The following is a 13,150-nucleotide window of genomic DNA, read 5'->3' as shown; positions in this document are numbered from 1 at the left end:
AATCCCATCAGAGTGATTGCACCTTTCTTATTTTTGAGTTCTCCTGAGGCAATATGGGTGGAACTCAGAAATAAGAAAGGTGCAATCACTCTGATTGGGTTACAGTGCAGACCCCCGAACAGCCATCTGGAGACAGAGGAACAGATTTGTTGGCAAATTAGGGAAAAATCTAAAAGCAACAGGGCTGTTGTAATGGGTGATGTTAATTTCCCCAATAATAATTGGGACTTCCTTCGTACAAGAGGCGTAGATGGGGCAAAATTTGCAGGGTGTCCAAGAGGGTTTCTTGAATCAGTATATGGGCAGTCCAACTAGAAGAGGGGCAACACTGGACCTTGTTTTGGGAAACGGGCCTTGCCAGTTGACTGACGTTTCAGTGGGAGAGCGTATTGGAACCAGTGGCCACAACAGTTTTTGGATAGTTGAGAATAAAGACAAGTCTGGACCGAGGGGGAAGGCATTAAATCGGGGCAGGGCAAATTACAGCATTATCAGGCAGGTGTTTGGGAGAGTAAATTGGGAGTAGCTGTTATTGGGCAAGTCCACATCTGATATCTGGGAGTCATTTAAAGACCAGCTGACCAGAGGTTAGGACGGGCATGCTCCAGGTCCAAGTCCGTATCTCCCCGAGAGTGGTAACGCAAGTAGACAGAGTGGTAACGGAGGCATACGGCATGCTTGCCTTCATCGTTAGCGGTCGCAGGGAGAACGTGCATCTCTACACAGAGAGCCCCGGACGCTACGATTGAACCCAGGTTGCTGGAGCTGTGAGGCAGCGGTTCTGCCCCCTGCACCACGCTGGTTTCCTCTCACTGAGACTGCATTTAATTCCAAAATTTTATTTAATTGAATGTAAATTCCCAGCGTTGGAGGTGGGATTTGAACTCCTGCCGCTGGACCGATGACTGCACGGCTGGCGGGCAATCACTACGCTGCTGTAATGCCGTTGAAGGCCACGGTGCCGGGATACCTTCTCTGAACCTTCCCCCTCTCTTCCCCACCCCCACCGATCCCCTCTACCCCTTACTCCACCTCCACTGATACCTCTCCCCACCCCCATCGATCCCCTCTACTACTCTCACCTCCCCACCCCTACCGACTGACCGGAGCTCAGTGGCTGGGACACTGTGGGAGGCTGCACCGTGTTCTGTGCTACATAAATGCAGGCGCCGGTTGGATACCAGCCTTCCTAGGCCCATTGCCGTGGCAGCCGAAGTGTCCAACGCCTCCGCTCACGGACCCCCGCTGATGTTGCGACGGCTCGCTGGTCAGGACTGAGATAGAGGAGAAATCTTATCTCCCCTCGAGGGGGTAAACCTGTGGCATTCTCTCCCCCGGGGGCTGGGGAGTCTCAGTCACGGAGCTTGGTCCGAACACAGACCTGGAGATGGAGGGAATCGGGGGACGGTGCTCAGGCAGACTGACAATCCGGAGACCCGAGTTCAAATCCCACTGCGGCATTTCTGGAGTTTAATTCAGTTACTAACCTAGGAAAGTAGCGACCAGCCTGACTGTCGGTGGCAAAAGGCCGCAGAGTTCCGCAAAAAAAAAGCCCTTCAGGGGAGGTATCCGCCGCCCTCCTCCGGTCCGGCCTCAGCAGCGAGCCACTCGGGGCAATTGGAACTGGGCAATAAATGCTGGCAGATCCCAGATCACACCCCTCCCCCCCCCCCCCCCCCCCCATATGAACACAATGAAAAGGTCCTGAGGTCGAATGGTGGAGTAGGCGAGGGTCCGAGTTCCCCCTCAGTACAGTGTGTGTGAAACCGTGGACGAATCCGTGGTGATGCTTTCCCAGTCGAAGTGCTGCGGCTCAGTGTGGCTCCGGCCAATCACTCTACCCCCAGCCGTTTCGGACACATGATCTTGTAGCCGACCTTGTAAGCCTGCACGTAAACCCGGACCTGATTAATCCTGTCGACGAGAGGCAATTCATCGATCAGAAGACCAGCGGTGATCAGGCAAACTGTGTGGATGAACTCAACGAATAACAGGCGGGAGGCTAACACTGTAGCAACACCTGGAGCGTGGCGGCCTCCGCATCTGCGGTGGTCAAATTACTGGAGCAAAGATCCGGGGGCTTGGAGCAAAGGTCCACAGCCTGGGTTCTGGTCCCACTGGGTAACCGTGGAATTTAATCCCAGTGAATCATCTGGGATTTAAACACGGGGCAAAAACCCACACGCGTGCTGAAGCCCCTTGTGGTCACTCACAGGGAATCGCGGTCTGTGGCCTCCACAGGACTCCGGGCCGAGCCCATAGGGTCCCTTTCAAAGCGGCCCAGCCACCTCTCTCCCGGGAGGGCAGCAAACGCTGGCTTGGCAAGTGACGCCCGGTCCGGAGTAAAGAACACAACAAGCCGTGGTCGCAGGAAATGGGGAATCAGAACAGGGAGTGGGGGACGGGCGGTGAGGAGACGGCAACGGGGTAAAGCGCTCAGGCCCGGTGCAGGTCACCGACTCGAGACCGTAAAGAGCAAAGGGTGTTACTGAGGAAGGTGAGTAGGTGAATTTTATCCACCAGGGAGATAGAAACACACACACACACACACAGCAGGATGAAGGTCAACTGGGAAAGTGGGCCAAGGCACGGCAGATGGAATTTAACTCAATGATGCATTTTTGGAAGTTAAACCAGGACAGGACCTCCACAGTGAATGGCCCTGCGGAGCTATAGAGAAGATAGGCGGGGGGAGGGTACAATTATGTATTTCCCTGAAGGTGGCACCTGGCACGTCTGGCTTCAGCGGGCAGGGCACGGAGTACAAGAGTTGGGACGTCACATTGGGGAGGTACAGGACGTTGGGGAGCGCGCACCTGGAATATTGTCTGCAGTTCTGGTCCCCACACTGTGGGAAGAATGTGATTCAGCTGCAGGGGGTGCAGAAGAAATTCACCAGGATGTTACCGGAACTGGAGGGATGAGTTATAAGGAGAGGCCGGACAGGTTGGGACTGTTTGTCCTGGAGCGAGGGAGGCTGAGGGGTGACCTTAGACATCATGAGGGGCCCAGCTCAACTAGATAGTCAGTGTATTTCCCAGGGTAGGGGATTCTAATTCTAGAGGGCACAGGTGTGAGGGGAAGGATTTAAAGGGGACCTGAGGGGCAAGATTTACACACAAAAAGATGTAACCAAGAGGTAGGGTGAGGGTGGGGCAGTGGATGTTGTCCGCATGGACTTTAGCAAGGCCTTTGACAAGGTCCCTCACGGCAATCTAGGCTGGAAGGTTGGATCGCACGGGATCCAGGGGGAGACATCAGATTGGATTCATAATTGGCTCAGTGGTAGGAAGCAGAGGGTGATGGTCGAGGGTTGTTTCTCGGACTGGAGGCCTGCGTCTAGTGGCGAGCCACAGGAGTCGGTGCTATGGGCCTGTTTAAATGTTGTATGACTCGATCACTCCAAAAGGTGGTGGGTTTATGGAGGGAGCTGACGGGAAGTGGTAGAGGCTGCTACAATGATAGTGTTTATAAGAACATTTGGTGCATGGATAGGAAAGGTTGAGAGGCATGTGGACCAAATGCAGGCAAATGGGACCAGCTCAAGTCAGCACCGTGGTAGGCAGGGAAAAGTTGGGCCAAAGGGCCTGCTTCTGTGCTGTACAGTTCCATGAGAACTCTATCTCTCTCTCTCACACACACACACACACACACACACACACACACACAGACTCACAGGTCCCTCACTCTGTCCGTTACCTGTATTTGATGCAGAGTTTGACCCCAAGGGGACCACACCTGTCGACATAACTCTCGGCGACCCCCCTGCGTGTGGCTCGTGCTGTGCTGACTGTCAGGGTCACCAGTGGGCAGGTGCTGGGGAGGGGAAGTACTGTGAGTGAGGGATTCTCAGTCAGGAACCCCCACACCAACCCTCCCCGTCCTCCACTGACCCCACCTTTCCCCTCACTCCCCCACACTGGGCCACCCCTCCCCCACTGCTCCCCTTCTCCAAACACAGCCCAGGTCCACCCCAGGGGTTTTGGGGCTGGGTGATTATCCATCGACAGAGGGGGGAGGGGGGTAAGTGGGTCGACTCAAGGGATATTAATCAAAGGGGAGAGTGGCAAGAGGTTCTGAAGTGAGTTCAGTAGAACTGTCCTGATCAGTTTGTTCCGGCCCAATGAGGACAGAACACTGCTGGAAGGTTCTGGAAATGAGTCAGGCCAAGTGATGCAAGAATCAATGGGGAACATCTGGCAATAGCGATCATTACATAACAAGGTTTGGAACAACTATGGAAAAGGACACAGAGCACCCAAGACAAGAAGAGTCTGTGGGGAAGGTGGGCTCAGAACAGATCTGCCCCAGGAAATGGGACCCAATGTGTGGCAGGCAGCCGGTCAGTGATAATGGGAGGCCTTTCTGGTGCAGTCATTTCGGCTGTGGTCTGGGGATGCTCCCATCGGGGAGAAGCGGAAGGAAATTAAAGGGGAGCTCCCCGGATCCAAAGGGATAGAATCGAGAAAGCGGAGAGAGGCCGCTTGTTAGCACAGGGGAGACCCAGCAGGGAGGGGAGGGTGGAGGGGGTGGAGGGAGGGAGTAGGGAGAGAGAGGTGGAGGGAGGAGGGAGGTGGAGGTGGGGGAGGGTAGAGGGAGGGAGGTGGGGGGAGGCAAAGGGAGAGGGTGAAGAAAGTCTGGCAGCGACCATAGGAAGGAATCCCGAATGTCCTGCGGGACGTGAAGAGGAAAAGGGCTGGAAGAGGAGAGATGGAGCCAGGGAGAGGAAGGGAAATCTACTGCTGGAGACAGGGCGGGGGGGGGGGGGGGGTGGTGGTGTGTGGCGGAGGTGCTGAAGGTGGACTTTACATCGTCAAGGGAGAAGATGCTGCAGGAGTCTCAGAGGAGGAAGGTGTTGTCGGGATTCTCAGTGAGGTAAAATTGATAAAGAGAGTGGCCTGGAAAGGCTGGTCCCACCTCCAGTGGATAAAACTCCAGGACCAGGTGGGATTTATCCCAGGTTGCTGAGGGAAGCAAGAGGGGACTTGCAGAAGCCCGGACATAATCTCTCAGACATCGGTAGGTCTAGGGTGGTGACCCAGGGCTGGAAAAATGCAAGAGGTGTCCAGGGAAACCCTGCAACTGCAGAATGGTCTGTTTAAACTCAGTGACAGAGAAAGTTCTTGAAACAGTAATCCGTGGCAGAATCGTAGAGAGAGGAGTGAGGGGAGGGGTGAAGGTGAGAGGGAGGGGTGGAGCGCAGAGACTGGGGGGAGAATGGGACTTCTCATTGGCAGAGAAGTCAAAGACTGAAAATGATGCGGGGAAGCATTTTTATCTACAGCGAGTGGTTGGGAGGGGTTGATGGGCTGAGTGGCCTTGCTCCTAATACCCATTCAATTCTGCCCCGTTACTCACAGCCTCTGGCAGCGGGACCCTGCGGTGCCCTCAGCACACTCACACCGGTTGAGCTGTCGACACGTCCCTCCGTGTTGGCAGGGAGGTACACACGGGGTCTGAACCACTGGAAGATAGGGGCAGGCGTGGTTAGAGGGGAGTGGGGGGGGGGGAGAAGCAAGGGAGGGAGGCGAGGGGACGAAATGAGGGGTGGGGAGGAAATGATGGGGGTGGGGGGAGATGGAGGAAAGGGGAGTGTGTGGAAGGGGGGAGAGAGGGAGGAGGGTCGGAGGGGAAAGGGTTGGAAGGCAAGAATGGGTCGACACACTCCTGCCGACCTTTGAACCTCTACAACATTACTTTGCTTGTGACCTCTGACCCAGCACTGGGGGTCCTGGGCTGACCTCTGCCCCAGGAATGGGAGGGTCATTAGGTTGACGTCTGACCCGTCAGTGGAATCATTATGCTTACCCTGACCCACAGGTGAGGTCACTGCAATGGCCTCTGACCCAGGAGTAGGGTCACTGGATAGACCTTTGACCCAGACCGGGTCTCGGGTCTGTCCCAGGGCTGGGGTCACTGTGCTCACTCTGTGGTCACAGGGGTGACTTCTGACCCAGGAGAGGGGTCAGGGGGATGACCACTGACCCAAGGATGTGGGTGTCCTTGACTCACCTGTCTCACAGATCGGCCCCGTGAACTGTGGTTGGCAGCGGCACTTGTTGTAGCCGACACAGACTCCGCCGTTCCCACACCTCGGATCGCAGGCAACAGGCTCTACGGAGAAACAGCAGTAACCATCACCACCTCACAGAGTAACATCATTTACTCACAATGGTAACCATCACTAACTCGCTGGGTAAAACTATTAACTCCCAGGGTAATCATTGCTAATTCAGTGGCAACCAGCAATAACACACCACAGGAGAAGTGTGGTTAAGGTACAGCGGGTGCAGTAAAGACTCACCAGGATGTTACTGGGACTGAGGAGGTTAAGTTATAAGGAGAGACAGGATAGGCTGGGTCTGTTTTCCCCAGAGTGAAGGAGGCTCAGAGGTGACATGACAGAGGTGTATAAAGTCACGAGAGGCATTGAGAGGGTTGACAGTCTCCCTCCCATGGGAGGGGTGTCTAAAACTGAAGGGCACAGATTTAAGGTGAGGAGGTTGAAAGGTATCAGAGGGTTAATTTTCCATACTGAGGATATCTACAATGAGCTGCCAGAGGAGGTGGTGGAGGGAGGAACACCTACAAAAATTCAAAGGACAGGGGAGGAGGGATGTGGAATTAATGCAGGCAGGTGGGATTAGTACGGACAGGCGTGCTGGTTGGCCAAGCCGCAGTGGCTGAAGGGCCTGTTTCTATGCTGGAACAGCTCAAGGATTCTTTGACCATCAGCTCCCCCCGATTCTCTGACACCCACCCACACCAGGGGTATCTACAGCAGACAATTCACCTGCCAGCAGCTTCGGGATGTGGCAGGAAACCATCATTAACTCAGCAGTGATCCAATTGCTAACTCCCAGGGTAATCCACAGCTCAATGAACAGGCTAGAGCACTAGTCAGGTAATCTATCACTCACACATAAACAGTCCCCAGCAGTGACTCTCCATCACTAACTCTCCCGCCATCCCCCACTCTCTCTCCCCCTCCCAACCGCTAATTCCTTCCTTCCTTTACCCCTTCCCCATGCCCTTCCTCTCTTCCTTCCTCCATCTTACCCCCTCCCACTCAGCCGTCTCTCGCACCCCTTTCTCACTCTCCCTTCCTCCCCCTCTGCCCATCTCTTTCCTTCCCCCCTCCAGCCCTTCCCCCCTCCCCACCCTCTCTCTCTCACCCCTTTCTCCTCTCCTACCCCTCTCTCCCTTCCTCCCACCCCCCTCCGTCCTGCCTTCCCACTTGCCCTCCACCAGCCTCTCTGGGTGTGGTGCACTGGCCATGCCTCCGGCCACCCTGTCCCCCAGCTGTGACCAGTGCTGATGTTACCGATCTGACAGCGCGCTCCCCGCCAGCCCCTGGGGCAGAAGCACTTGTTGACATCGATGCATCTTCCCTGGTTCTGACAGGGCGGTGTACACATGGCTGCAAGAGAGAGGAAGGGATATTGTTACTGCGAATGGCCAGGTGTACAGGGCAGTGAATGCCACGACTGAATGCTGTGGGCCAGGTGATCTCACAGCACTAATGGGTCCCCAGAACCGATGTCTGCTGTCTCCTGTCTCTCCAGCTAACCAAAGCCCAGTTACATCAGAACACAGAGGAGCAGAATTAGGCCATTCAGCCCTTGAGTCTGCTCCACTATTCAATCATGGCTGATTTTTTTAACCCTATTCTCCTGCCTTCTCCCTTTAACCCTTAACCAATCAATAACCTATCAATGTCTGCCTTAAATCCACCCAATGACTAGGCCTCCACAGCCATCTGTGGCAATAAATTCCACAGATTCACCACCCTCTGGCTGAAGAAATTCCTCCTCACATTAGTTCTAAAGCGACGTCCCTTTATTCTGAGGCTGTGCCCTCGGATCCTACACTCTCCACATCCATTCTAACCAGGCCTTTCAGTATCCGATAGGTTTCAATGAGGTTCCCCCCTTCCCCCACCTTTTGAATGCCATCAAGTACAGGCCAAGAGCCATCAAACGCTCCTCATACATTAACCCTTTCATTCCTCGGATCATTCTTGTGAACCTCCTCTGGAACCTCTCCGGGGCCATCACATCCTTCCTCAGTTATTCCTCCTCTCCACCTCCTGCCCTCAATCCATGCGTATGTTATCCCAATAACCCCACAATCCAGTACATCACCCCAATACTTTCTGCTCTAATCTGGTTCAATAATTTTTAGTAGGACAAGGGATAAAGGCCTTTCGAAAGTCCACATCCATTCTGCCACTTACATCCCTAAACACCTCTAGTTGCTCTTTCAAACATAATCTCTTTCATAAACCCAGGCTAACTCTCCCAATCCCAGTATTACTTTCCCAGTGCCCAATTAGCACTTCCTTCATAACTGATTCTGTGTTCTCCCCACTGCTGATGCTGAGGTAATCGGCCAGTCATTACAGGTTGACACTCTCTCTCCCCTACACAATGGCATAACATCTGGTACTTTCAAAATCTGTGACCAATAAGTGCTGGGAGCAGGGTACGTTGATTTTAGCCAGATGTTTGACAAGGTCCCACACGGTAGCCTGGTCCAGATGTTGAGATCACAGGGGATCCAGGGTGAACTAGTTATTGGATTAAAAATTGGCTTGGTGGAAGGAGACAGAGAGGTTGGTTCTGGAGGATTGGTTTTTCAGACTGGAGACCTGTGACCAGTGGTGTGCCACAGGGTCCCCTCTTGTTTGGCATGGATATTAATGACATACATCAGAATGTAGGTGCGTTATTAGCAAGTCTGCAGATGACACCATAACCTGTGGTACAGCCGACAATGAGGAAAGATGCTTAAAGTCATAACACGATCTGGATCCACTGGGAAAGTACTCAAGGAGCGGTAAATGGAATTCAACTCAGACAAGCAGAAAGTGATGCATTTTAGGAAGTTAAACCAGGGAAGGACTAAACAGTAAATGGCAGTGCCCTGGGGAGTGTTGTGGAACAGAGAAACTGAGGTGTACATGTACGTAGTTCCCAGAAAATGACAATAAAGTTAGAAGGAGGCATTCAGCAGGATTGCCTTCACCAACCGAGGAACCCGAACCAAGGGACCAATAACCTGTCCTGGTCCAACCCCATAGATGCCAGGATGAAGGAAGTGCACGAGTGCCTCTACTTTCTCAGGGGGCTAAAGAAATTCGGCATGTCCCCATTGACCCTCACCAATTTTTATAGATGCACCATAAAGAGCATCCTGTCCGGATGCATCATGGCTTGGTTTGGCGACTGCTCTGCCTGAGATTGCAAGAAACTGCAGAGAGTTGTGGACACATCTCAGCACATCACGGAAACCAGCCTCCCCTCCGTAGACTCACTGCCTCGGTAAAGCAGCCAACCTAATCAAAGACCCCACCCACCCTGGACATTCTCTCTTCTCCCCCCTCCCATCGAGCAGAAGATACAACAGCCTGAAAGCACGTACCACCAGGCTCAAGGACAGCTTCTATCCTGCTGTTATAAGACTATTGAATGGTTCTCTTGTACGATAAGGTGGACTCTTGACCTCGCAATCTACCTTGTCATGGCCCTGTACCTTACTGTCCATCTGCACTGCACTTTCTCTGTAACTGTATTGTTTTCATTTGTACTACCTCGATGCACTGATGTGATGAAATGATCTGTATGGATGGCATGCAAAACAAAGTTTTTCACTGTACCTCGGTACATGTGACAATAATAAACCAATTTACCTTGCACCCTGTTTGTCTTCCTGCACTTTCTCTGTAACACGAGATTCTGCATCCTGTTAGTGTTTGTGCTTTTGTACTACCTCTATGCATTTATGAATGGAATGATCAGTCTGGGTATCATGTATAAAAGCTTTTCACTGTATCTCAGTACATGTGGCAAGAATAAAGCAATTACCAATTACCACATGGCACCTCATCAAAAGCCTCTGGTAGTTCCTGTTCATGCAAAAATCCCAACAATTTACTTAAACATGACTGCATGGTTTTCAGCTTTTTCCACAGTACCTCAGTACAGGTGGCGACAATAAACCAATTAAATACAAAACACTAATAAATGCCTTCTGGCTGACTTTAATTAATCCATTTCCTCCAGATGACTATTTGTCCTGCCACACACAATGTTTCTTAAACCAGTCCCACCACTGATTTTGGAACAGAAACTTGTGCATTCACCATTTCCACTGCTACTGCCTTCAAGTCCCAGTGGACAGACCCTTGGGTCCCATCAACTTCCCAGGTAGTAATTTTGCATTGATGCTAAATTATTTGAGCTCCTATTCACTCCAGACCAGTTGTTGTCCACTCTTTCTGGGAGGACAGATGCAAAACATTCAGTAGTGCTAATTTGTATCAACACTAAATTCTCTTATTTCATTATTTGTTGTGTGTGTGGGGGGGGGGGGTGTATCTGTGTCTGCGTCTGTATGTGTGTGTGTGCGTGTGTGTGTGCGTATGTATCTGCGTGCTTCTATGTGCCTGTGCATGCGTCAGACTGTGTCTGTCTCCACGTCTCTGTCTGTGAGTTTACACAGATATGTTTGAGCGTGTGAGTGTGTTGTTCCACTTGGGTGGCTCCCCACTCCTGCCCCGTGTGCAGGTCCCACTGGGGGGAGTTCCCTACCTGTGAGGCACTGCTCCCCGGTGTAGTCAGACGGACACTGGCAGGTGTTGGGGGCAACACATTTCCCTCCGTTGGCGCATGGCTCTGCACACACCGCTGCCGGGCAGAGAGAATCCAGGCATTAGGAGAGACATAAATCCCTCCCCACCCCACGCAGGATGACGAACGCGGGGCCGGGCCACAGCACCATGCACCCCGGGGTGAGCAGCATGTCGCCTGGGCTAAAGGTGTGATTCCACTCCCCCTGCGAAGAGGGCACCCCCCACTGCTCTCCCTCTCCAGTCCCGAGCTCAAGCTGCCCCAGGGACAGGACCAGGGGTGTGGGTAGTGGACAGAACGGGCCAGTGGAGGGATGGGTCACTGGCCACAAAGACCCCTGCCACTGCCGACTGCTCCTGGGACTGGCTCAGAGTCACCCACAGTCAGCGGTGAAGGGGTTAATGCGGTGGGCAGGGCCTTGGAGAGACTGAGAATGACAGTGGGGAGTTGGTGTCCCCCAGCCTCCCCCCACAGATACACGAGGGCAAGGCCCAGAATACAGACCAACACCACGTGCGGTCTGATCCGTCACAGCAGGGCAGGTGAGGGGAGGGAGCACTAGGCTGGGGCAGGGGCAGTACTGAGGGAGGGTGGTGAGAGAGCGCCGTGATGTGAGAGGGGGTGGGATGGGTGACCAGGTTTAGGGTCCCACGTCCGACAACCTCACCTGTGTGGCAGCCACGCCCGGCCCAGCCCGGGGGGCAGAGGCAGGTGTTGGATCGCAGGCAGGTCCCTCCGTGGGCACAGGGCGGGGAGCACATCGCTGTGGAGAGACCGGGGTCAACATGAGGGTGGGAAAAGACCCAACAATGACACACTCCCTGACACCTTCCCACCCATCCTCCCTGCACACCGGCCCTCCATCCTCACCCACCCCCCTCCATCCTCACCCACCCCCCTCCACTCCCACCTGCACCCTCCATGTGCCACTCCTCTTCACCTCCCAACACCCCAGGGTCACTCCCCACAGTCCGTCAACACACAGTGCCAAAATAACACCCAAGAAAGATGTTGTCCACTGAATAACGAGGTGGTTCCAGAAGGCAGCACAGTTGGAGCAAGTAGGATCAGGGTGGGACTGACACGTGGATGTGGGGAGAGCACGAGGCACTGGGATTATTTTGGGATTGATACAGGGATGTGGGGAGAGGATGGGAGAGTGGGATTGGTTTATATTGGTTAGATCATTAGTGCAGAAGTTGGAAGGTCATGGTGCAGTTGTACCGGACACTGGTGTGACCACAATTGGAGCATTGTGTTCAGTTTTGGCCACCCTGCTGATGGAACGATGTCGTTAAACTGGAAACAGTGCAGAAGAGATTTACCAGGATGCTGCTAAGACTTGAGGGACTGAGTTATAAGGAGAGTTTGGACAGGCTGGGACTTTATTGCTTGGAGAGTTGGAGACTGAGAAGTGATCTTATAAAGGTGTATAACATCATGGGGGGCATAGATATGGTGAATATCTTTTTCCCCAGGGTTAGGATATCAAGAACTAGAGGGCACAGGTTTGAGGTGAGGGGGAGAGATTTAAGAGGAACTTAAGCGGCAACTTTTTTTTACCCAGAGGGTGGTGTGTGTGTGGAACGAGCTGCCAGAGGAAGCGGGTGAGGCAGGTACAATAACAACTTTTAAACGACAGTTGGACAGGTGCATGGACAGGAAAGGTTTAGAAGGTTATGGGCCAAATGCTGGCAAATGGGACGAGCTTGGATGGGGCATCTTGGTTGGCATGGACCAGTTCTGCACTCCTTCCAGTTTAACAACATCTTTCCTTGAGCAGGGCGACCTAAACTGAACACAATGCTCCAACTGCGGCGTCACCAGAATCTGGTACAACTGCACCATGACCTCCCAACTTCAGTACTAACAATCTAACCAATATAACGGCCTATTTCCATTCTGTATGACTCTTGACTCTGTGGTTTGGGACTGACACACGGCTGTGCAGTGAGACAGGCAGTGGGATTTAATATGGGATTGATACGGGACTGTAGGGTGAGATCAGGGCAGCACCTGGTCCAGAGCCTTCCATGCCAAAGTGATTCAAGTGCTCATCTAGACACCAAATTGACAGCAAATAAGAGTTCCCTTAAAGTGGCATCGGAGTTAGACAAGGTGGTGAAGAAGGTATAATGTACGCTTGCCTTCATTGGACAGGGCATTGAGGACAAGAGTCGGGACCTCATGTTACAGCTGTACAAGATGCTGGTGAGGATGCGCTTGGAGGACTGTGTGCAGTTCTGGTCAGCGGACCAAAGGAAGGATGTGAATGAGTCAGAGAGGATTCAGAAAAGATTCATGAGGGTGGGACTGGACGGCTTGTGTTATAAGGAGGGACTGGACTGGGAGCTGGGACTGTTTTCCCTGGAGCAAAGGAGGCAGAGGGGTGACTGTAAAACTGGTAAACTGGTTTATTTACTGCCACATGTACTGAGGTACAGTGAAAAACGTTGTTTTGCATGCCATCCATACAGATCATTTCATCATATCAGTACATCGAGGTCTAAAGTCAGAGA

The 13,150-nt window shown here is 52.9% G+C and overlaps 2 protein-coding genes across 4 annotated transcripts in view; one reads left to right on the top strand and one right to left on the bottom strand.

Annotated features, from left to right (window-relative positions):
* LOC127570696 (latent-transforming growth factor beta-binding protein 4-like) overlaps positions 1–13,150 on the top strand; it is a 254,323-nt gene that overhangs the window by 144,930 nt on the left and 96,243 nt on the right. The gene's annotated exons all lie outside the window — the stretch shown is intronic.
* LOC127570698 (wnt inhibitory factor 1-like) lies at positions 1,711–11,396 on the bottom strand. 2 transcript variants are annotated; one of them, XM_052016484.1, is made up of 7 exons: positions 11,299–11,396; positions 10,593–10,688; positions 7,325–7,420; positions 6,013–6,114; positions 5,359–5,464; positions 3,700–3,816; positions 1,711–1,914 (listed from the first exon to the last, which is right to left on the bottom strand). In XM_052016484.1, the coding sequence occupies exons 1-7, from the start codon at positions 11,390–11,392 to the stop codon at positions 1,833–1,835; spliced, it is 693 nt and encodes a 230-aa protein (XP_051872444.1). In that variant the 5' UTR covers positions 11,393–11,396; the 3' UTR covers positions 1,711–1,832. The 2 variants fall into 2 exon arrangements, with proteins under 2 accessions (XP_051872444.1, XP_051872445.1); XM_052016485.1 differs by lacking the exon at positions 7,325–7,420.

The sequence above is a fragment of the Pristis pectinata genome, chromosome 5, assembly GCF_009764475.1.
Source record: "Pristis pectinata isolate sPriPec2 chromosome 5, sPriPec2.1.pri, whole genome shotgun sequence".
NCBI classification, from domain to species: Eukaryota; Metazoa; Chordata; class Chondrichthyes; order Rhinopristiformes; family Pristidae; genus Pristis; species Pristis pectinata.
This window is presented reverse-complemented; position numbering and strand designations above follow the sequence as displayed.